Source organism: Pelmatolapia mariae, linkage group LG23 (assembly GCF_036321145.2).
Source record: "Pelmatolapia mariae isolate MD_Pm_ZW linkage group LG23, Pm_UMD_F_2, whole genome shotgun sequence".
In the NCBI taxonomy this organism is placed as follows: Eukaryota; Metazoa; Chordata; class Actinopteri; order Cichliformes; family Cichlidae; genus Pelmatolapia; species Pelmatolapia mariae.
This window is the reverse complement of record NC_086246.1, coordinates 23,735,445-23,759,128: the sequence shown is the minus strand read 5'-3', so window position 1 is coordinate 23,759,128 and position 23,684 is coordinate 23,735,445. Positions and strand designations below refer to the sequence as shown.

Genomic DNA, 23,684 nt, shown 5'->3' with positions numbered 1-23,684 from the left:
AGTTTTGAGGTGGAAACAGTCCCGTGTGTCATTTCAGAAGCACTTGAAAAATGTTTGTTTCACTTCACTTACGAACTAACGCAGATAAGATCATGTAGTTGGAGGACTGGTTAGAGACATTTCCACGAACTCAATCAAGAAAGTGAAACTTTATTTGTCAGGACACCAATCTGAAGCAGACTTCAAAATCCCCCAAGAATTAAATTAATGTTAGCGTTTATTAGCAAATGTCAAACACAAGGCCACAAACATTACTTGTATACTGTGATTTCTATGGGAATAGTACTGGTTTTCTTGTATTGCATTACTGCCCTGTTGTGAAGTTCTTAAATCAACCCAAATCATCCATCCGTAATCATTTTCCAGAACGGGGTTGTGAGCAGGCTGGCGCCTATCCCAACTGTCCATGGCCGAGAGAAGGACAAAGGGTCACCCCGAACAGACTGCCAGTCAATCATAGGGCCAACTCAATACAAAATAAGGCAAATTAAACATTTTCAAATTGAACTGAAAAATAAGGCTTTTAAACCAATAAAAACTAATGAAAAATAAATTATTTTACTTTAAGGTTTAAATTCAACATGGATGCATCCATGTTCACCTTTTAGAGGTTAGTTGGATGGACTTCAGATTCAAGCCCTGGAGGTCAGACTGAAGTTCATTTAGGTTAGGTTATGTGTGACATTTTGCTCTAGAAACCTTTTTAAACGGGTCATGTGACTCTTGGCTTTTCTGTATTTTTGTTTGTTCATATTTTAGTTACCAGGATTATAGGAAATGTTATAAGTGAATTTACATTGATGTTTTTCCAATTAAGAAATTGTGAAGTTTTAGAGTTTCCAGGACTTTTTGGAAGGTTTCTCTACCATTGAGAGAGGGGGAAAGATACATGACAAATTTAGATAACAGAAATATAAGACATCATCTGGAAAACAAATCTCAGTCTCAAACATATGGAGAAGGTCTGGCGAGAGGTACAACAGTAAGTTTCTACAGCCGTCTGTAAAACTCGGTGGAGGCTCTGTCATGGTTTTGGGCTGAAGATTAATTCCGGAAGACTACTTAAAGAAATGACAAAAGACTTCAATCCTACATTTTCCACAGGGTGTCTGTTTTCTTTAATATCTTCATATTTTGTTGGACATCAAAATCAATCAAGCCATAGGCTCATAGATTGTGAAGCTCATTTCAGCCACATGGTCTTACATCTTAGCTGAGATGTTGCCTGCAAACTGGAACTTTTCTATTAGCTCCCGATCTATTTTCTTACCACTTATTCATCTCAGGGTGATTTATTTCACAATATTGGTGATTTAGAACAGGGTTCTCAGTTATCAGCTTACAGCACATGCTAAAGAATTTGCTTCAAAATGCCTCATCAATTAGCAACAACACAACCCATGGATGAATGAATCCTGTAGGTGTGGTATAGGCTGATCATGAAGCTATTGTTGCAGCGGCTCATCCTAAACTTCTGTAAGTGAGTTAGTTAATTATACGTGACGCAAGAAAGGAGTGTGACAATGAAGGTGTAATCTGATTATGTGGTGACTTGGTGACCACAGCTATGCTCACAGTGTGCTCACACATACTCAGAAACAAGCCTTTTGATTCATGTTTCTAATATCTCTGAAATGATGAACATCCTGCTGGGGCTGCTTTCACTCTTTCAGGAGAGATTTCATTTGTGATGAAAGTTTGAAAACGCTGCTAGGGGAATAACATTGACAAGAACTGAACTCCTCACCCGGGCCTTTGTCAGTGCCTTGAGCCCCAGCCATTAAGCTATGTACAGGACCCCGTGTTTTGCTGAAGATGAAAGCCAACACTCCAATATAGAACAGGTGACTCAGCTTCCAGCTTGGCAGAGAAATCCCCTGAGACCTTTGACCTCCTAATCGTTTAGCAGCGCTTATGGTTGGAGATCTGCTCCAGGCTATTAGAGAGATTAGTGTCACACAGATCTGGGGATGGGCCAAGCCTATATCTGTACTTCATGGTATTCTCAGCATTTATTACTGAACACCCAACCCATGCTGAAACCTGATATATGTAGGTATAGTAGCACATACTGCAAAGTGAGGCTATATGTAGCCTATGTGCGGCATGTGTTGACCTATATGAGTGCTGAGCTGTATAATGAGCATACTGTTGATTAGAAAAAGGACATTTTTTATGTAGTTTAAACCTCAACAACACCACTGTAGATGGCTGTAGTATAAATAGTTTTTCTTTTAACATAAGGTGTATAAAATAAGTACACACTGACTAATGATATGCAATATAGCATGCACAAATTAAAATTAATGCAAGTTATTGTAAAGACTTATAAATGTGTAACAAATTGGGCATTTCTTACTTTGAAAGGATGTTTAAAGAAATGTGACCGCCCCTCTTTTCATTCTACGGCACGCACTGGAAAGCAAAGCTAACAGCCTTCCCGGACAAAAACAATCCCTAGCTCATAAAGCAGATCATCAAGCTGGATAAAGTTAGCCAGATTGGCACCGGAAGTTGACTAGCAGTTCTTTCAGAATTAGGGTACCCCCCCCCCCCTCCTCCCACCAAAAATGTCAAAAACATTCAAAATACTAAACTACGTTTGTTTATGTGATTCTATGTGGTGGTGGTGGGGGGGAGAGAGATTTTTTTCTTATTTATACAAAGTCCATTAATAATAATGAAGTCTGGACCTCAACATTATTGAAGCAATGTGGGATCATCTTGATAGAGGCTCCATAGTGTACTGGTTTACAAATTCGCCAAACATGCTAAATATCCCCGGTTCGTTTGAGGGAAGAGACAGTAATCTCACAAATGGCATCCAGAGTCAAAATCTGCACACTCAAAGACGTGGAGCTACCCGCCATGGCAACTCCTTGCGAATAAGGGAGCAGGCAAACTTAGCTCCTTGACAGAAAACAGAACAAAGGGCAGCCAACATCCAAAGAAGAGCTTTGAATGGTTTTCATAAAGCCTGGAAAACTATTCCCGAAAACTACTTCAAGAAATGACAAGAAAGCTGCCTAAGAGAGTTCAGACTGTATTGAAACACAAAAATACATCTTAAGTCAAGTCATTTTGAAACATTTTGAGAATTCTGTTAATTTAGGGGGCAGATTTTCTAAATAATAATGGAAACAGTCACTTAGTACTCAGGATTTAAATAAATGTTTGCACCAAAGCCTCTCCGGGCTTTTTACAAAATTTATAAAATTCATTTAAAAAGGACATCTAAACATCTATCTAAAAAAGGATAGGTTTTCTCCTTCGGTTGCGTAGTTTTATTTTTTATTTCAGTAAACTAAAATTTCTCTTTACAACCGTTTTAGTTCGTTGACAAGCGTAAACGCTGTGGTTTTTATTTTGAAAACCCTCGCTGGAAGCTCGTTGTATGAGCTGGGTAAGCCTAACAGGGTGCCAGTGACGCCATCTTGAAATCGTCCCGAGCAGAGGAGGCGAGGAGGAGACGGACTTGGGAAAATCAGCTCGTCCTAAACTCGACAGCTACGTGGATTAACGGCAGCTTCAGCGGCTAGTGCTATCATATGATAGTCTTTCCGCTTGTTCGTTCGAATCTTTTGGACCGGGAACGGTTGTTTGGCCCACTTTGGAGAGGGCTGTCGCAGCGGGAGGGGGGAAAGGCAGTCTGGTAATCGGTTGTTTCCCTGCTGGAGCGGACGGAGCCGTGGTTGTGGCCGGGCAGCCCCGCCGGACCGTCGGACGAAGCCTGAAACCTCTGCACGGAATATAACACCTAAGATAAAGCTTTTTAATTATTTTTTGCAAATAGCGGGAGAGTGGAAATGCTCCCTTTCGACGCAGTTTGGACATTTTGAGAGCTATGCGACGGAGCTCACCGAGGAGAAGTTTGATTGGAGAGCGGAGTGCGTTTGATTTGCAGTCCGATGGATGTTAGCCCTGCCCGGCTGTGGTTCGGGTCTGTGCACCGTTTATCTGAAAAATAGCACCACCGGGCACAGGTGAACAATGCTGCTGCTGCAGACCTGGCAAGTACACGATAACCCCGGCTCCAGTGCCATCAGTTCACCCTGCATTGCTTGTGTATAAACCTGGAAATACCAGCGACCATCCCCTCCTCCTCCTCCTCTTCTTCATCATCCTCCCGTCTTCTTTTTTTGGACTAGTGAGGCTTGCATTACCTGGGATATTTTGGATGTAGACTCGATCTTGACTTTTTTTTAAAAGATGCAATATTTCCAGAGACAACAAGACATTTAATTTGACTCAATCGTTTTGAGATTTTTTGAAATTTTTTTCTGGAGCTTTTTGTGCTTTTGTAAAATTCTCTTTCTAGTCAAGAGGATCCGATTCGGATGGAAAATGGGAGACGCCACCAAATTGGCCTTCGCCGTTTTCCTCATCTCCTGCTCTTCAGGTGGGTGTGGAGGTGGAGGGCAATGTATGTTGCGTACGGTCAGCCGTGCAGTGCATAGCTTGCTGTTATGTGTAAGGAGTGTAACCTCTTTTTGGGCATCATTGGCGTGCATGCAAACTGCAAGTGAGCCCCAAGATTGAAGGGGGGTCAGAGGGCCCTTGAGTGGCTTCTTGTGGGACACAAGGGTACAAATTGGAGTTTTTATGAAGTTAATGAGGGAGCAGCCAGGGATTTGGGTTGATGGAGTGCAAATAAAAGGTAATCAGTCACCATTTTTAAAGGGGGAAAAATAGGCTTTGATGTTTAATCGCGTTGGCCAAACTGGATGCATGTGGTTTCTTTCTACATCTACATGCTAAAAGCCATTTTCAGCACTCTGTGTTGGTAGACGGCCATTATATGTAGTTATTTCCCCGGGGTGGATGTTTAATGAATGTCAGTGTAGTGATGATAAAGGAAAGAGAGGTCATCTCGGGAGTGCAGGGCATGCTGTTTATGTGGGCGACTGGGAGATATGCTTCACACTTTACTTTTTTACTTGCCGGAGTATTCTGAGAGCAATTGTTCTTTAGGAAGAGAAGTTGATCACCTTGAAGTGTGTCATTTTAAATCTACTCTTTGGGTTTGGTTTGATAGTACAAAATCCATTGAATTTGTTTTTTTGTTTTTTTTGTTGTTGTTGGGTTTTTTTTTAATAGAATGAGAATAATATAGTTTGCAACAAATATAAAAGGGGAGACAGACAAGCAATTATATAACGTAATAGATGATTAAAGGGTAAAAAGACGGAAAAATCACATGACTAAAAGCAAGGTTACAAAAATGTGTTTTTACAGGAAGTCACAGATTTTACGAGCCTTATCTGCTCAGGCAGGTTTTAGAAAGCCAAGGGCTCCTGATGGGAGAAGCACCTCCACTTCCTCAGGTGGGGCTCTTTCTAACAATGTGAAGTAGGTTATATAAGGGGTCAGAATTTCTGCTACTTGGCTTTAAGCATGAGTAGGAAAATCTAAAATGTACTGGGAGTCAGAGGATTGGGATGATGTGATGCCGTCTGTACCAGTAAGAAGCTTCGCTGCTGCGTTTTGAACTGTTTGGAGGTGAGAGAGTGGCGTTTCACTTGCAGTAATTTAGCCTGGACAAAGCACAAGAATGAACCTTTTTCCAGCTAATATTTTGTTTAGTTTTAATAGTAGATGTTATTTGGAAGAAGCAGGAAAGGGTAACTTTTCTAGTTCAAAGGTTAGAGCTGAGTACGTTTCTGACTGCTGGCTTTAGGGTCCTAGGACACCTTCAGAGTGGTTTGTGTGATTTTTAGATCAGGGAAGAGCGTGATGTATGATTTATTTATTTATTTTTTTGATGCATTTAATTAAAGAGAAGTGTGTGTTTTAGGGATTATAAGGTATCTATTTAAAATCTATTTATCCTAGGGAAAGCATACAAATAGGAACTATAACAGGACCTAAAATCGAACCTTGTGGTATGCCACAGATAATGCTCAATTAAAATGCTAAGAGGGGTCACAAAACTCCAGCTCCATGCTTGTTTTGATCAATCTCCAACATTTATCTTTTGCCTGGACACCTTCTCCTCTTAATTTTGCAAGCAATTAAACCTCAATACTGGTGGAAATATACACATAAATAGCTAGTCCTAAACCCCTCTAGCTGGGGATTCAAATATTTAAAAAGCGTGAACAGGTCTGTTTGCTTTCACTCCCAAGCTGTTGGCTTCTGGCTTCGTATCATTACTCTGACATGGACTTTATTTTAAAAAAAAACAACAAAAAAAACTTTTAGTATGTTAAAAAAAATTTAGCGCTGCTGTCTGTCTTAGTTATTATAGAAGGAGACTGTTTTTAATTTGTGTAAACATAAGTAGGACTCAATATTGCATACATATTAGGCTTGTACATGCTATTATCATTGTGCTGATAATTTAAAAAAGTAAATTATTGTTATTTTAGTTTTATAATTTGCAACAAAACATGACATAAGTACCAGTTATTAATAAATAAGTCACAGTAAAGGAGTTGGATGTGGTCAAAGGTAGTAAAGTATCTAATTTATGCTTAATAGACTGTCACTATCATTATAAACCTTCAATAAACACTATTTTGATAGTAAAGGTTTGCAACCCCTGAAGTAACCAAGTGATCGAGTAAATCTAGAGTGGAACAAGAATTTATAACTTTGTATAACTTGGCCTGGAGGAAGCATATAAATAGAAAATGAGATGGTACCTAAAATTGAACCTTGCGGTTTACCACAGGTAATGTGAGCTCTAGACGATGAGTTAGTTTGACCAAAATCGGTTTATTCTAAAAGATTAGAGGAAACTCATACAAGCAAACAGTTATGGTTTAGCACAATCCAGTCTCAAATGCTCCTGTTGGATCTAAAAAGAACTAAAATCATGAATCTCCCCTGTGGTGTGCAATGATTTTTGACTTGTAAAAGCAAAATATTGAGTAGAAACCACTTTTTCTAAAGCTATAAACTGCACTGTAAGTCTTCATTGAACCACTTCCACCTCCCAAAATGAGCTAATATAGCCTCATATAAACCCCGTGACACTTCTATGACCATGTGAAGTGTAAATACTTGTGGGGAAATTGACACAAGTGTCATAGTAGTTGAGGTTTTGGTGTTGCTAACAAAATAGCACTGCAGTGAGTTTAACTTCCATTTGCAGTTGTGTCACTCGATGTGGTTTGATTGTGGTGCGAGCCTGATGTAACTGGAGCTGACAAAAGAAAACAAAAATTAGGCCCAGAGGCAGAATTTCTTTTCCTGTTGGCTTACAGGATAAACAGAAAATGTTCTAACTTTACCGTTTGTGCGTGTTTGTGCAGCTCCACCGAACCGGTTTTCTCTACAGATGCTGCCGGTTTACCAAATACTCAGTGTACCTGTGTGAAAGCTGCCCCAATTAACACCTAAGAGAAGTGTAAAATAAACCCTCGAGTTGCAGCAGAATTGTACTTTCACAGAAATCCCCCCCCCCCCTCCCCCCCGGGGGGTGTCTTTTGGGTAGAAATTAAAAGGTTTCTCAAATATGGTAATAGTTGGGGTTGGTTGGAGTTATAAGCCAGGTGCTGCAGGTGATTATTCCACTCACTTATTACTGTCTGAAGTGGGGAAATGAACTAGGTGGAATAATAATCCTCAGTGAAATCGGAGTTGAATTGGCACAGCTCAAGAAAAACCTCTGATAAAGGCAGGGCACTTGGCCCAGAGTGGCTTTTATTTGATGAACATGCCAAAAGAAATGAACAGAGAGAGGTCTCTGTAGCTTTTCAGTGATGTTCAATATGCACCTTTAACCAGCTTCAATTCACTGTGAGATGAAACTGAGAGAAGCAGCTTAAATATTTATCAGAAACTTATTTGGCAGTAGGGGAAACAATAAACTAGTCTGCTCACATAGCCTCTGAAGACAGCCACCATTATTTCAGGACTTCAAGTGTGGACATCCCGTTCTGCCTGCGGGCCATTTAAAAACCCAAATCAACGTCTGACGATAAGGGATGGTTTTGATGTTGCAGTTTTGGGAAATATAATTTCTGGACTCAGCCGAGGCATGTTTGATAAGTAGAGGTCCAAACTGTAGCTGCCTGGTTATGGCAAACAGTCAAAATCCCCATTGTTTAGCATGATGCAGTGGTTAATACACTGGCCTCACACGCAGAAGATTCTTTGTTCAAAACCAGGTGGAGTCACAAATCCAAGTGAGTCTGTAAAAATCAGTGCCGAATCACATATGCAAATCCATCCACTGTGTGAATTAGAGAGCAGCCGGAAGAAGGTTCCACTTGGGTGTTGGAAAAAAAATAGATTTATTAAACCTCAACCCAACCACATTCTGAGTGGGAGTAAATCTGGACTTTTAGTGAAAGCAAAAGTTTGATATCAAGCATCTGTAATATAAAATTACATTTTGTTTAATTACATTTTAAAGAAAAGCTTCTTGATTGTGGTAAAAAATCCCAATCAGTGGTAAGATTGTCATTATTTAACAGTGGGTTTTTTCCAGAGACATTGGAAAAGTAGGTCAATCATTAAACTTAAAAAAAAAAAAAGAAAGTTGCCTTTTTTATTTAAACTCAAACTTTAATTAGAATTTAAAAGAAAAGAAATTAATGTGAACTTGACAAAAAGCAAAATTGGCAAAAGCGATGTGCTGAAAGGCAGAACGAGCTTTAATGCAAAACAGAATGTGGCCAAATAATTGTTTTTATCTCGATCAGCCAGTTTTTTTTAATAATCGTTGAAAGCCAGAATTGTGTTGAAATTGATGAATTGCACAGCCCCAGTAGAAATGTAAGAGAACAACAAATGGGAAAACCAGTTTTGGAAAGCTGCAAAGAAATGGAGAAGGGCATACATTGTGCCCTCTAAATTTATTTCAGTATAACAGCCTTCTAACTAACAAAGATGTGGCATGCTACCCCAGATTAAGCAGATAAAAGATAAACTGTTAAATGACAGAGATTGATTTTTTTTTTTTTTATCTCTTAGTATTCTGTTAAATACTATAGAAATTTGTGTTTTTACTGCAATGCCACAGTAAGAACGAGACTTTATCTGTGGATATCCTATTCTTGAAGAACTGAGACCAGGTAATGAGCTGCAGACGCGTTTTCTTTTTTTTCTTTTTTTCTTTCTTTTGTTCTTTCTTTCTTTCTTTCTTTTTTTTTTTTTACACATTTATTTATTAAAGTTTAAGCTGCTGTCAGGTTTCTTTTATTTACTACATCAGCTTTTCTGCCCTGTGTAGAAAAACCTGAGATCTAATGGTGAAATTTCACTTATTTGCCAAAGGACTTCTCAGGGATTAAATGTGTGTTTAAACTTCTTTACACTTGAAAGGAAGGGGAACAACGTGCAACTATGCTATATGTTGTTATGCAATAGTTTTACTGGTCCAACCCACTGACAATAAACACTGAGCTGTATGTAAAAATGGCCATGACAGCCCTGCTGTAAAGAAGAACTGAGAACAGAGTTGCCTGCCAAAGAGTTGATGGGACATCTTTTTGTTGAACTTAAAGGGCACATTCTGGTAACGCCGCACCACCAACAGCAGCATTATCAGATGAACCTTGAACCTTTGGTCATCTGATGGTCTTCAGGTGACCTCTGCCTCAGATCTCGTGAGCTTGAGCTGCAGGCTTGTAAATATTTACAGTGCTGCAACAGCACATCCAGGTCCAGTGAGGCTTACTCTGAACTCTTTAAGTTCAAAGGTGGGGATTTGATTTTTTTTTAAAGAAATTTTAATTGTTTGTTTTTTTGGGGTGGGGGGTGGGGGTGGTGATGTTCCGGGAAAGTGCAAACATATGAATCAAATGATCAAACGATTGTGGTGTGGCCTTCCTAATGCAATCAATTATGCATACTAACAGTAATACCTACCCTACCCTACCCTACCCTGTGACTGTCTCTTTATTTCTGGCGAAGCTGAAGCAACAAGAAGCTTCCCTTTTCCTCTCTATTCGTCAGACCTGATGTGACTGTAACTCAGCGAATCAGTCAAGAGCTGCAGAGGTCAAACCCTGTTATTACAGCCATGTTTCTTCAGTAATTTGGAGCAAATGGGTGTTTAGATTTCTCCACCACAGAGGCCAAGAGACGGACAAGTCGTGTCCCGTGCGCTGCCTGTACATTTGGCCTCCTGTTTTGTACACTGCAGCAGTTTCACACAGACATTGATCCTCTTGCACACCAGTGTAAGGTTACATCAGTATGGCGAGGATGAAGCAGCTCTGGGTTGTTGTTGTTGTTTTGTTTTTTTTATTTCCTGTTTCTTTTCTCTCTCTCTTTTTTTTTTTTTTTTTCTTTTTTAAATCCTCAGCAGCAGCACGACAGAGCCGATGATTCAGTTTCAGCTCTGCTGCACATCAACTCAAATCTCAGTTGATGACCAGTCCGGGGTCTCTGTGTCCTGCTACCATTAAGCTGGGGCTGACTAACGTTCACCAGTTGCAATTTAACAGGTCAGGTGGTTCTGCCACCAGATTTGCAATTACACTCTAAATAGCATTTGTTTGTTTTATTTCTTTTTAGTTGACCCCATATGTCCTTGCTGTGAAGGATTCGAAAAGATAGACACTCTTTTCTCAGCTCTGCAAGTAATAATAATTTTATAATAATGAATGAATAATCATTTTCAGGTATTTATTTGTTGGTTTTTTTGAGTAAATGTTGAATGAACTGGTATAAAGTGCCTTTCTGCTTAAGTTGAACACTCAAAGCACCTTCCGCTATAAGTCGGTAGTCGGTGTCTTGCCCATCGATACAACATGTGGACTAGAGAAGCTGGCAAGCAATCCACCGACTTCCCAGTTTATACCAGAACCACAGCTGTGCAAAACTAAAAATCGTCAAAGATGGCCCACCGCATTCATGCTCAGATGACTATGTAGAGTTTGTTTATGCATTCGAGATTTACCTGGCAGATTTATTTTTTGTTGCTCTCTCAGACACTTATGAAGGTAACAGTATCTAATCTCACTACGCTGACATCTTGATGTCTGGTAGTTGGTAGCCCCTGCGTCTTCTCTTACTAGGTATCAGTATCTGTATTTATTCATTGTTTTAATAAGCTCCAATAAATATATTAATTAAAAAAAATGCACAAACTGGGACTTTTCCATTGTACTGTACAATTTCAGACCTATAAATCATTAGGATTGAATTGTAGCAAAGTTTTATTTTATTTTGTAACTTCATACCAAGTTTATATGATTTGTCAGTTGATCCCTCTTTTGCTGTTTAATCCTTGCTGCCAACCAGGTGGCTGCCAGGCTGAGATAAAAACAATGGAAAATAGCTGCCTGATCTGTTGGATGTTTCTTTTTAACAACTTAATGACTATTTGAATATCCCAAAATCATGACCATGGCTTGTATTATCATCACAGTGATGCTCTCTGTGAGGCTTTTAAACCTTTAGACCTTTATAATTCACTCAGTTAAACACAATTCAACTCATTTGGCGTTCCTTTCCAGGCACAGTTAATCATTAGATGTCGTGTAAAGTGTTTTTAATGTTAAACTGAGGACTCCAAAAAAACACTTTAGGTAGGAGGGGGGTAAAAATCCAATCATGGAAAGTAAAGACTAACGGTCCCAGTAGCAGACTGAAACCATGAAATGTTTACTCGTGCTCACTGAGCTGATTATTTACTCTGTAACCGGTTAAAAATCAGTGAAGTGCACTGAATCAATAGTTAAGCCAAAGAGTGGAAAGTGAGAATGTGTGTAGCTTTATTGTGGTTTGGCTGAAGACGCTCCTGTGTTGTGCTGAAAGCTTAACAAAGCTACAAACTAAATTAATGAAAAACTTAATTTTCCATTAGATTTAAACCTCTTGCATGTGACTAAACCCCCCTCTATCTTTGCGCTGCAGTGCTTTGGCTGCTTCCTCGAGTGGTCTGAGGCCAGCCATCAGCTCTGTCCCATTTTTTTTCCCTATTCCTATCTATTTCTAATATGTTCTCTTGCATTATGCATTAGGCTTCGAAAGCACAGGTGTATTTGTTAAGGCCAGATGTAGCCTCTATTTCCCATTGGGCCCAACTAACCGGACAGCCTCCTTCCAAGGCTGTGTATCATTCTATGCTTTAAGAAAAACAAAGCGCTGCACTAGCTCGTGTTCACCGAGGTAAAATGTTGACCCAAGACAGCATGTTGCCAAACATGGCTGGGGAAATTATGACCCTCGACCGGTTGGTTAAATTTAGCCTGTATCCAGGTGTTTCGTGCTTCTGTACACACTGGATTGTGGGTGGCGTATGCAGTCTGGTAATTGCATTTCTGAAGTGGATGATAAACTTACTTAAGCATGCATTGTCAGTGAGGAAATTGCGATGAGTCAGAGTCGTGTTCATCACCACATATGGTTAAAATAATATGTTAAAAATGTTAAACTGTCCACAGTCAGTCTAGCAAATAGCAGCTGCTCACACACTGAACCAACAGTGTTAACAACATGTATAACCTGAGTATTACTTTGGTTTTAGTATACATGAGAGGCCCACATTGATAGGATAACATTTTTGTGAGGAGTTGATGGACTTTATTTCAAAAGTGAGAGTGAGTCAGTCAGTAAGTGGTCATTTCTCAATGAGCAGGGTCACTGTTGTGAAAGGGCATGTTTTATCGTAACTAGTCGATGGAAGCGAAAGGGGGGGGGGGGGGAGCAGAGCTCCCAGTGAGACATCAACCAGGATTTCCTGCCTGTTAACCCTGGAAATTATTCACTATTGTTCACTGAGCTAAGATAAATTCTTTATTTATGGTCAAAGTTGGGAAATTCTTTTATGTTGGCAAAAACGAAATTAAAAACCAAACTTTTAACAAGTTAGCTTAAATTATGTTGATTATCTTTAAGAATAAATATGATAAAACAGACTTGTTCAATAAGGTTAAAAAAATTCCTAAAATCAAGCTGTGGTTGTGGAATAAGGAAAAACATAATGCCTCCACTTTATGATTTCTCTTAAACTCCGATCAGTGAAAGTTATCGCTGTTATTTTTCATGAGGCCGACGTTAAATAAAGTAAATAACAAGTGAAAGAAAAAAAACAGTGCAGATTATCTTTGCAAAGTTCACTTGTTCTCTGCTTATTTATATGTTGGCAAAGTCTGCACGGTCATTGAACTCCAATGAACTTAAATCAACATCGAACTTGATTATATTTGTGAGCAGCGAATGCCACAAGAAAAATAACTAGTTTGAAATCTTACAAGGACGTTTTAAGAGATTTCAAAGCCTCCCTAAAACCAACTCACCACATGAATGACTGTCTAAACTTTGACTCCAATTAAATATCATCAAAACAGCATGATTACTATCGAGGGGATTTTCTTTCTCCTGCTGCAGGGATTTGTTCCAACCTGCTCCCACTGTTGTCGGACTGAGTATTGCCACACAGAGCCGTGCAGTCAAAGTGTTTAAAGTAGTATGCAAATGATTTCCTCTAATGTACTGTTCTCACTCTGGAGTAGTAAATACTCAATACTGAAAACAGTTCTTCTAGTGTTTGTAGAAAGAGACTGAGACAACCTCCATATCATTTCTTGCAAATATCCACCATTTTATACTCTACCTGATGTATCGTAGGAGACAGGTGGGGAGAAGAGGCCGCTGGGTAACTGAAAGGTCGCATGTTCAACAACTGCTGCAGGCTTTCATCCTGTCAGCGACAAAAATGCAGCCCAGTTTGAGGTCAAATGGGCCAATCCATTGAAACCATAATACCCTAAACCCCACAATCTTTTAAGAGGAAAGAAGTACTTTGTGAAAAGTGATCCAGCACCACTACTTATTTATTTATTTATTTTAAATATGCTGAAACTGTGAGTGTTGATTTCCCTCACTCACCACAAAATTTGCCAGACAACAGTTATAATTTGTAGAGGAAACCTTTCGGAAAACTGTTGAAAAACAGTCTGAGGTTTCTTTAAAAAACAGCTGCATTTTCAGTGATCTGTTATAGTTTTTTCACATTTATTTAAGCTTGAAGTAAATGTAGTGGAGCGTTTTGTTTAAGCGACCACCCTTACTTGTACATTATAATTCATAGCTTGCAGTGAAAAAACAGAAATGCTACACATTAGAGTTTTTGTAACTAAACAATAAAGTCTTTATGATTCAAAAATCTTGTTTATACAATGCTCAGCATAACATATTTCCCCAATAGGCCTTTGGGCCTGTAGGTTAGACCTTTATTTGGCCACAAAAAAGTCTGTTTGATTACTTCGTATGCTGCTAGCTTAATATACAAGAACCTTACTATAATGCATGAAATAAAACTTGTTCTACACAATCAGGAGTTGATCATGCAGGTACATGTTAAGTCGCCGAAAGTTCTTATCTATATCAGGTATTTGGATGTCATCAGGTTGCTTAGCAACCAACTAGCAACGGGATAAAATGCTTTTTTCATTTAGGTAAATACAGCACTTTTCTTACACCTTAACTTCTTGACAAATAATGTCTCATTTATGTCCAAAACAGTTGAATTATACAAGAGATTATGATGTTTTTATGTTGCATAGCAGCCACCTGGAAATAGGCTAAAATTACCTTATTTTTAGCATATGAACAGGACCTAGCACCTCTATATTTTCCTAAATATATTGTGTCTCTCAATATTAGCTATTTCTGGATAAATCAGTATTGGCAATTGTTATGTTATGGTCACTGAATGAAAATTTTAAAAGTGAAGAAGATGTAGGAGAAACACCGTTCAATCCTGAGTAGAGCTGGGCGATATAAGATTTTTTCATATCACGATATGTTTTTTTCATTTCAGGCGATAACGCTATATATCACGATATAAGCCAAATAACTATATTTGTAAGATTTAAATGTGCCGTTGCTCACAAGTAAAATGTGAAATAATATGCAGCTTGTTTTGATTTAAATATTTATTTCCCATAATAAGTTCAACAGGGTAGATGTACTTAAGGAACATGAGACTTCAGTTTCAGATAAATAAAGGCAAATATTGCAAACTACGCAAAAGGCAGCCGCTAAAGAGTTTAAGTTTCAAAATAGAACAAACAAAACAGACTACTAAATTGTCAATTCCACTTAGAAACAAAATTTTAATTCTAAAAATAAATCTTAGTTTGTTTTACAGAAGAACAGACAAAATTGACTAACTTTTGTCAATATCAAATAAACAGAACTAAAAGGAAATTCTCAATCTCTCCTTGTTGTATAGCTTAGCTTTTCAAACAGTTTTAACAGTGACTTTAGTCTGACAAAAGCCGAATGACGAATTAGCGCTTTCAGTCAGAGATTGAGCATGCACCGGTTTATTGTATTTCCAGACTTGCTTTCGGCACAATTTACAGTGCGCGCTACTCTGTTTTTTGTCAGACTTGAAATAGCCGAAATACCTTCACACTACGGAACGTCTATGGCCCTTCCGTTCGATAAGCTCTCCGGCATTGGAACCATCATGGTTTTTTCTTCGGTAACCTTCGCTCACGCTCTCGGTTGATTTTTCTCTAGTCGGCAAACTCATTCCCTCCATTACCTGGGCAGCCCGGCTGCAAAAACAAATACACATGTGCGCCTTGGCACTTGTGCTGTACGTAACAAGTCACGTGACGTGACGCTGCGGCTGTGATTGGTTCGGCTCTGCGCTACTTAATTTGGATTGGCTGTTCTTTTTTTCTTCTTTTTTTTTTTTAAAGAGGACACGAGAGATGAGGCCTATCGCAATAGTTTAATTTTTCTATCGAGAAAAAGTTATTTCGCAATACATATCGTTATCATTCTATCGCCCAGCTCTAATCCTGAGTTGAGTGTTGACGTTGCAACCAGAGGGCAATCTGCAACTCTTCTGTTCATAATAACCTGCTGATCCAGGCTGAGTGGAGATGACTAATCCACAACTTGCTGTGACAATTAAAAAGATTATTTTTTAAACTGCGTAAAATCTGTTTGTGTTTTCATGTACCTGCAAGAATAAAGGTATTTTCCAACATATCTGATTTTTATAACAACAATTTATTGGTCCTAAAAATCCTATTGCAGTCAAGTTACAGTAATTAATGACTTAAAACATTGGGGGCAGGTACTGGCCCCCATTTCTTATGTTTGCCACATCTTATTTACAGTCACGGAGGATGAGAGCTAAAAGCTTATAATGCAAATCCAGACTGAGTGACCCGTATAATGGGAAGCCAGCAAATTAAATTGACTCGAATTAAAACAAATGAAAGGCAGATGGAAGTTCAGGATTGCCGCATCACCTTTAGTGTGGATATTTCATGATATGGGAGTCTCTGAATCCAGCTATCCTTAAATAGCGTCTCAGTCTAGACCACTTGATGTGCCGGTACCCCAGAGATCGGTCCAGAACAGTCTTTTACTGTAATTAATGCATCCTGCAGATGTTGCTTTATGTGCTTGGGAGAGTTTCAGTCTAGACAGGCTGGCTGCTCAGACAGAGAGGCCCGGCTTTGATCCTTGATTAAAAACTGCGAGCTGTACATTCATCATGCTCTTGTTTCAGGCTCTCTCAAGGGTCCTCGCCTGCTTTACACTTAACACAACCTCCTTCCTCCTCTTCCTCCTCCACCACCTCTTCGGCCACCTCTTGCCAAGATTCCTCACTGTCGTGAAGGTCGCTCTAACTTCTTCTCACCACAAAACCACCAAAGGGTAACGGTGACCCGGGAACTCGGTTGGCCCTGGTTGAATGCTGCTCAGTTGTAATAATGCGAGCTTGTCATCCTGCCTTTATTGCTGCTGTCACTTTGCATCTTGTAAAACTCAAAAGCCATTTAGGATGCGCGGAGCAGCAGAAGCAGGAACATGACGTCTAAGTCGACCTAGTAACAGTCGTTTTTGTTTTAATTGGGTCTAATGGTCTTTTGTTATTTGTGTCTGGTTTTAGGTGGTTGTTTGTGAAAGCAGCACACGTCACCGCTTAAAGAATTAATTCTTACACATCTGGATTTTCCTGGATTGCATCTGGATTTTTATACCTCAGATGTGTTTGAGAGAGGTTTCTGGCACTAATGTGCATGATTGGATGATGATTTATATAAAACGTGAATTAAAACCAATAATAACAGGCAGGTAGTTTGTGATATTACTTATTACTCTGATCTAAACCTACTGCTCTTGTATTGAAGTTTGTGTCCAAGTGGCAGGTGGGTCATACGTTGGCCTTGACATTTGTGACACACTAGCATTAGCAATTTCTAGCCTATAGTCTGTGTCACTTTCTCTTGTATTTTGATTAGAGTGAAGATTTAAGATTGGGTGGGCCCCTGGGATTTTCTTTTCTTGCTTTCTTGTTTTTGTTTTTCTGTAATGAGCCCTAATAAAACACTCAAATTTCACTCAGGCGGAAGCAAAAGCTTCTAGGATGGTCTGTACAGCACAGACAGTCATAATTCAGTCATATACCTGTATGACCATGCATGTGACAAATAAAGAATCTTGAATCTTCTAATCAGGTATTTCCATGAAAATACTCCCAAAGCCTCCAGCAGCACAGACAGTGAAGAGGTCCAGTTCAATTACTCAGATTAGCAGGGCTGATGCCGAGCAGCTCCAGCTGTCAATCAAAGGAGCCACACCCCTAATCTACAGTAGAGGCATAAAGGTGGGGAAACTGCCCATAGAGGAGGCTAGAAATGTGTCTATTTCTGCTGTACAGTTGGCCATTTCCACATAGGAGACTATCGATTGACTCAACTTTGGAGCCTCGAGTGGCCACTAGAGGAACTGCAGTATTTCACACTTGGCTGTGGTTTCATTTCCGAATCTCTGAGGGGTTTTTTTTTGCGTACAGCTCCATGTAACTGTTGTTTCTGAGACGCTATTACGCCGCGGCAGCGCCTTGCCTTTCTCGCTCCCTCCTCATTCGTACAGTGACTTGATGTGGACGAGCAAGCTTTAAAAACGAGACAGGCGACAGCGCCGCTCTGCAGAAAACGGGCAGTAGTATGTTGGCACTATAGCCACTCAACTGAAGTGTCGCGCAGCCACTCAGTACTGCCACACTCTGCAAACATGGAGCAAAGTGTCACATGCTCGTTATCAAAGGGTGTGGTTAAGGGTTTAAGGTTGCCTATTAACACACACACACACACACACACACACAGATACATATGGCCAGCGTTTAATCTTGTTCATTAGACTCTCCATCCATAGTTCAGACTCCTGGTCAACTTGTGTTTTTCTGTGTGTGCTGACTGAAAGCGTGTGCGGCAGGCAGGGATTATTACGTTCATCAGTTGTGTGAAATTGTGTTTTAAAGTATATTTTGGCAGTAGAAGACGACCTGTGTGCGCGAGAGAGAGAGAGACAGAAAGAAAGAGAGGACAGATGATCGCTCTCTAAATCTACACCTGTGACACAACAGAAATGAAGGGTAAGGAGTGAGGAGAAGCAGGGGGAGAGAGTTCAAGACTGGTTGCTAAATACTGCTGCTTTTTTTCCCCACCTCAGCTACAAGGCCTTTCAGCTCTTGTAGCCGATTGAAGAGGGATTTGTTCAGTCTTGAAACTCTCACTTTTTTCCCCTCCCCCTGACAGAAAAGTTTTTTTTTCTTTCCTCAGCAGGGCTCTGCTTATCACTGACTCATCATGATTGGTATTGTAAACAAAACCATAAACCGCTGCAGATACATTATGGCTATTCTCTGCATCGCTTACTGCACCTGTAATATAATCTCAATCAGAAAATACATGAGTGTTGGGGGGGTTTTATTTTGGCCACGCTGCCTTGTGACCGCTGTGTCGTTAATTTGCTTGAAATAGCGGCGAGTCAGGGAGGTCGTTGGTCAGTGGCGGGGGGTCGGTGGGTGCGTGGGGAAGCAGGGGGGTCAGTGACTCCAAACGTTTATTGGTCTGTCTTGTACAAATGCGAAGCTGGCGAGTGCAAACAGTGAACATAGCTAAGTGGCAGACATGTCTTGGAGGGCCATGTGAGGTGACTCAGAGCAAGGCGGTGCGGTAGTTATACGCACTAGCAGCACCAGCCACCGCCTGTGATCCAGCGTGGGCTAACCGTGTCTAGTTCCCCTGCACGGCCTTTATATGAGCCGTACCCAAGCCGCCACGGCCCAGTTTGAAATGTGAGAGCCTTTTAATCACAACTGCAATCATCACACGAGCACAGAAGCATCTTCCGTGTGTCTACATTGAGTCATTTTGACCTTCTGATGAGTTTACTTACTGAAAAGGATTCTCTCAAAGCTTCTGCTTTAAGCTCCCTTCTACTAATGACCAGATAGAAGACAAGTTGAGGATAAGAAATAATACTAAAGAAGTCCTTTTCAAATCCTGTGCCTTTGTTATGTTGAGTTTCTTTTTAAAATGCAAATGTTTTCAGGGCAAAAACCAAATTAAAAAAACAAAAAAAAAAACAAAACCTGGTTGGAAAAAAAATTTCTTTTTAATAGCATAATCTATTTGATTTTGTTTCAGACTACAAAAATGTATCGTATTTTATTGGATTAAGATGTATAAAAGTTTAAAAGGGCACCGAGTCACAGTTGGGCTGGAGCTTATCCCAGCTATCACAGGGTTAGACAACCAGAAAAACATTCACATCACATAGATCACTAATTAACCTAACATCCATGTTCTTGGACTGTGGGAGGAAGCTGGGGTAGCTGGAGGAGATGTATAGAAAGACCTCAGCCAGCTGACGGATTCAACTCCATGACCTTCTTGCTGTGAGCCGACAGCAGTAACAACCGTGGGCCCAAAAGGCGGCCATGATGGCTCTCATTGAGGAGTATATCAAGCGGGCGGCCACTTAACAGTGAGCCCTATGGAGAAAATGGAAAGAGGGGACAGTTTATATTCTTATTTATTTAAATTAAAAAAAATCTTTAAGAATTAAGAGTTTGAGTTATTGTAAGTGACCTCTGCAGTACATTCGCGGCCCATACTTGGAGACTCCCTGCTCTGTATGTTACACAGAGGCCAGATTAGCCAGTACTTTGTTTTCGACTGAGTCTGACATTTATTTATCACAGTTACATCTTCTTAGTCTTGGCAGCACAGTTTTAGGTATTTAACCGCTCAGAGCCAGACTATATCAGTGATTTTAATGTCATTTATTACAGGGTGTGGCCAGCTCTTTTCCATATAGCAGTGTCCACACAAAAGGTCAGAAGCCAGTATGCTAATGCTACATCTTTGGGTTTTTTATGATGCATTCTGGGCCTTTTTGTCTTGTTACCTTTCTTATAAAGTACAGCACAGAGTATAGACAAACTGGAGAGAGAGTGGTGGTGAATGAATCCATGAACTTAAGGACTGCAGCCATCTGTAAACACAACAAGCCAAATTCACGGTATAGCTGTTCTTATCTGTGTACTTATTTTTTGTTTGTTTGTTTGTTTGTTATGTTATGTTATCCAACAACTGTACGTGCATAAAATAGTGATACAAAGACTAACTTTCAAACTATTTTCCAGTCACAGGTGATTTTGACTGTTTTCATGTGTATTTAAAAAAAACATTTAGAGAGGAAGTTTGAACCCACATGTGGCGGAAGCATCCTGTTAACAGCTGCGATGATGCCTCACAGCTCTTCAGAGGTCTTACACTGGTGACATGTGGAGCCATGCTGACATTAAAGCATGCAAACATGCTCTGATAGTCATCAGACTAAATTGATGAGCTTGCAAAGGGCCAGTTTACCCCATATAAGGTGTTGTTTTGACTCTTAAAAGTTTTTTAATTTTAATTTTTAAGTACAGTTGTTTTATTTTTACCCTGCAACTTTAAAAAAAATACTAAGAGTACTAAGATGGAGCACAGCTCACTGTGTTTTGTTGTGTGCACTCTACTCAGTAATGCTCACAAATAAAAGGTAGGCTCGTATGTTTTGCCTACAGGTTTTACCTTTCAGGATCTTCACGGGAGAGGATGATGGGGAAATTTCTCAGAGAGAATTGGCCTTGCAAAGAGTCAATCTCCTCATTCATATATATATATATATATATATATATATATATATATATATATATATATATATGCATGCATATGCAATGGCTCTTCTGCCTCCTGCCTCTCCCCCCTCCTCTAGTCTTTGCTCATTGATTGCTTGTTTTATAGAAATGAATTGAAACGCCCGTGCTTGCAGGCTTGCAGATATTGCAGCATCAGTGCAAACTCAATAAGCAGTTCAGCTTTAAGCCCAAGTGGCACTTAACATACCCTTCAAATAAATCCAAACATTTCAAGCACAGAGAGGGTGGGGGATCCGAGGGGAGCAGCAGGCGGGTGGGGTGAGGTGGGGACTTTGGCAGATCCTTCTGCGGAGAGATAACAAGGCACTTTTAAATTGCTCGTCCTGTAAAGAATGTACGGCACGCAGAGGCCGACCGCACAAGAGACACTGGGGCTGCCGTGCTGGTATTCGCTCCTACACCCTGCCACCACTCAAGGCTAAGGAGACCCAGGTGCTCCCCTGACCTGTCCGACGGCGGACTCCATCAGCGCTAATTGAGGCGGAGACTGCCGGGCTCGGGCATACCAGCGAGGATTAAAGGGATTGGATTCAGTTGCTGAGTGCGGTGGTTTTTAATGCCCTCCCCCTCCTCCCCAACCGTGGAAAGAGTGCGGTCTTTGTGACCGGCTCGCCCGAGCCAACCCAACCACCCCTGCCGTGTCACGACACCATCTGATTGAGCATTAACACAGGTCTCCAGCGAGATCTCTGTAAAATTACTGTCTACTGTAAAATAAATAAATAAGTAAAAGAGCGTTTTTATGCACAGACCAGACATTCACCTCCCTATTTATTCAACCGCTGCTGCTGCTGCTGCTGCTGGAAATTAAATGAATGCAATTATATAACTTTCCCTCCCAGCTAGTCTAATTTGACATAATTTGACATGCAAAGAACAAAGCTCGTCATCTTTCCTGTCATTTCTGCGATTGTCACCTATTTGAGGTTAAAAATCGGCACAGAAAATCTGATGAAGCAGCTCCGTTAGCAGTGGCTCCATCACACTTTGTACAGTGGTTTTTTTTTTTAATAAATAAATAAAACAATCTGCTGCCAGGGCTCTGAAATTGTGCATAATATCCATACTGTGAGGTGGTAACCTCACCGTGGGACGATGGTCTCCCATGCCGCCCCTGCTGCCTAATGCCTGTGATAGTGGAGCGGCTATAAATGGTGGAAAAAATCTTTATCCGAGCCGACCAGGAGCTGCCCCGGAGGCAGGCGGTGGGATGCATTTCTAACTGGCAGTGCCCACGTTTTTGGAGTCAGGGAGAAAGATGGGATGGTGGATATAGAGAAGTAGCACTATGTTTAGTTTGTTCAGGTACTTGTTTGGTTTTTTTTATTTTGCTCAGCAGATAAGGTCTCAGACATGCAGGATTTTTGACGGCTCTACTTCCACCCCAAGACCAGGGTTCAGCAACCTTTACTATCAAATCAAAAGAGCCATGAACTACTTGTTAAGTACAGCTGAGCCTACAAGGATTATGAAGAGGTGCAAATAATTCAAGTCTTTACTACATGCGACTACTCTGCAGTGGGCTGTTTATGATTATTAGGGACTTTGCATTTCCATTACTGTAATTTTAAGTCATTTTAGTTACATTTTTGAAATGATATAATGATGATATAATAAAAATAATAACATTTGTTCAGGCAGAAAAAAAGGAGGAAAGCACAACATTTGGTCAAACTAACTGAGACTCTGTCAAACTCAGACTTGATATTTTCACTTTTAACTGCTACAGTTGCTTTGCATGATTCAAAGTTAAAAAATGATCCTTCTTTATCTCTGTGCAACTCCTGAGTGTAGCTCCTGCTACCCCTTTAAAGCAGTCTTTCCTCTTATTGGCTGCTCGTCGTGAAAAGGTTTGAAAGGCAAGCAGGCGGGGCTTCATGGTCCCCCTCTCTGACTTAGAAGAAAAAAAACTGTCTCAAACTGAGCTTGTTATTGTTGTTCTGTCCTCCATAGCCACTTATAGTGGTGCTTAACTGAGTTAGCACAGTTTTTATTTTTGTTTCATTTTGACTTTTTTCTTTTTAAATTCAGTTTAGTTTTTATTAGTTTCAGTGTTACGTTTACTCTTTTTGATTATTATCTTAGTTTTGGTTAACTACAACCTTGGCACTTGAAAAAGAGTTGAAATTAGGAAACGATGCAATGAGTTTTAATTTTTTCTCAGTGAGTTGTGATGTTTTTTTTTTAAGGCTGTTGCAGTATCTCTCTCTCTCTTTAATCTGAGCTCCTGGACTGATTACGTCACCTAAATGATGCCACCAACACCGACACGATGGTACACTCATGCCTTCAAGTCCAGTCTCGCCCATCAAGTGGGCCACGTTCCAAAAATCGAGATATGGCGTTGTAACAGGAGATTGTAAAATAAGGGTCTTTTAATATAAAGTAGGTCGAATAGTCTGTGAAAAGTTCCCACTAGAGTCACCTGGATTTTTTTTAAACAATAACCTTAGTATATTTAATGAAATCATGCAAAATTTTACCTTCAAATAATGACTAGAGGTCCTGGAAGTACATGGGGCTGGTGAGTAGAAATTTTGTGCGTTTGCATTTTTGAGCCATCATAAATTCATTAGTACAGAGGGTTCTTTCAGGGCTGGTACACACTTTTAAAAACACATTCAAGCTGTTTAACAACTGCAACTGAATCAGTTTTACACCCTCTCCATGTGCCACAATCTGACAGCAAATCGTCTCAGCATCATAGCTTTACACTCACTCATTTTCCATGTGGACTTTTTTGCTTTTCCTCTAT

General features: G+C 40.0%; 1 protein-coding gene across 2 annotated transcripts in view; it reads left to right on the top strand.

Annotated features, from left to right (window-relative positions):
- The first annotated feature begins 3,434 nt into the window (after positions 1-3,434).
- Positions 3,435-23,684, top strand: part of acvr2ab (activin A receptor type 2Ab) — a 72,763-nt gene continuing 52,513 nt past the window's right edge. For both annotated transcript variants that reach the window (XM_063467107.1, XM_063467106.1), the window contains exon 1: positions 3,435-4,399. In XM_063467107.1, coding sequence (XP_063323177.1) covers positions 4,345-4,399 — 55 coding nt within the window. In that variant the 5' untranslated portion in view covers positions 3,435-4,344. The remainder of the gene's footprint in view (positions 4,400-23,684) is intronic.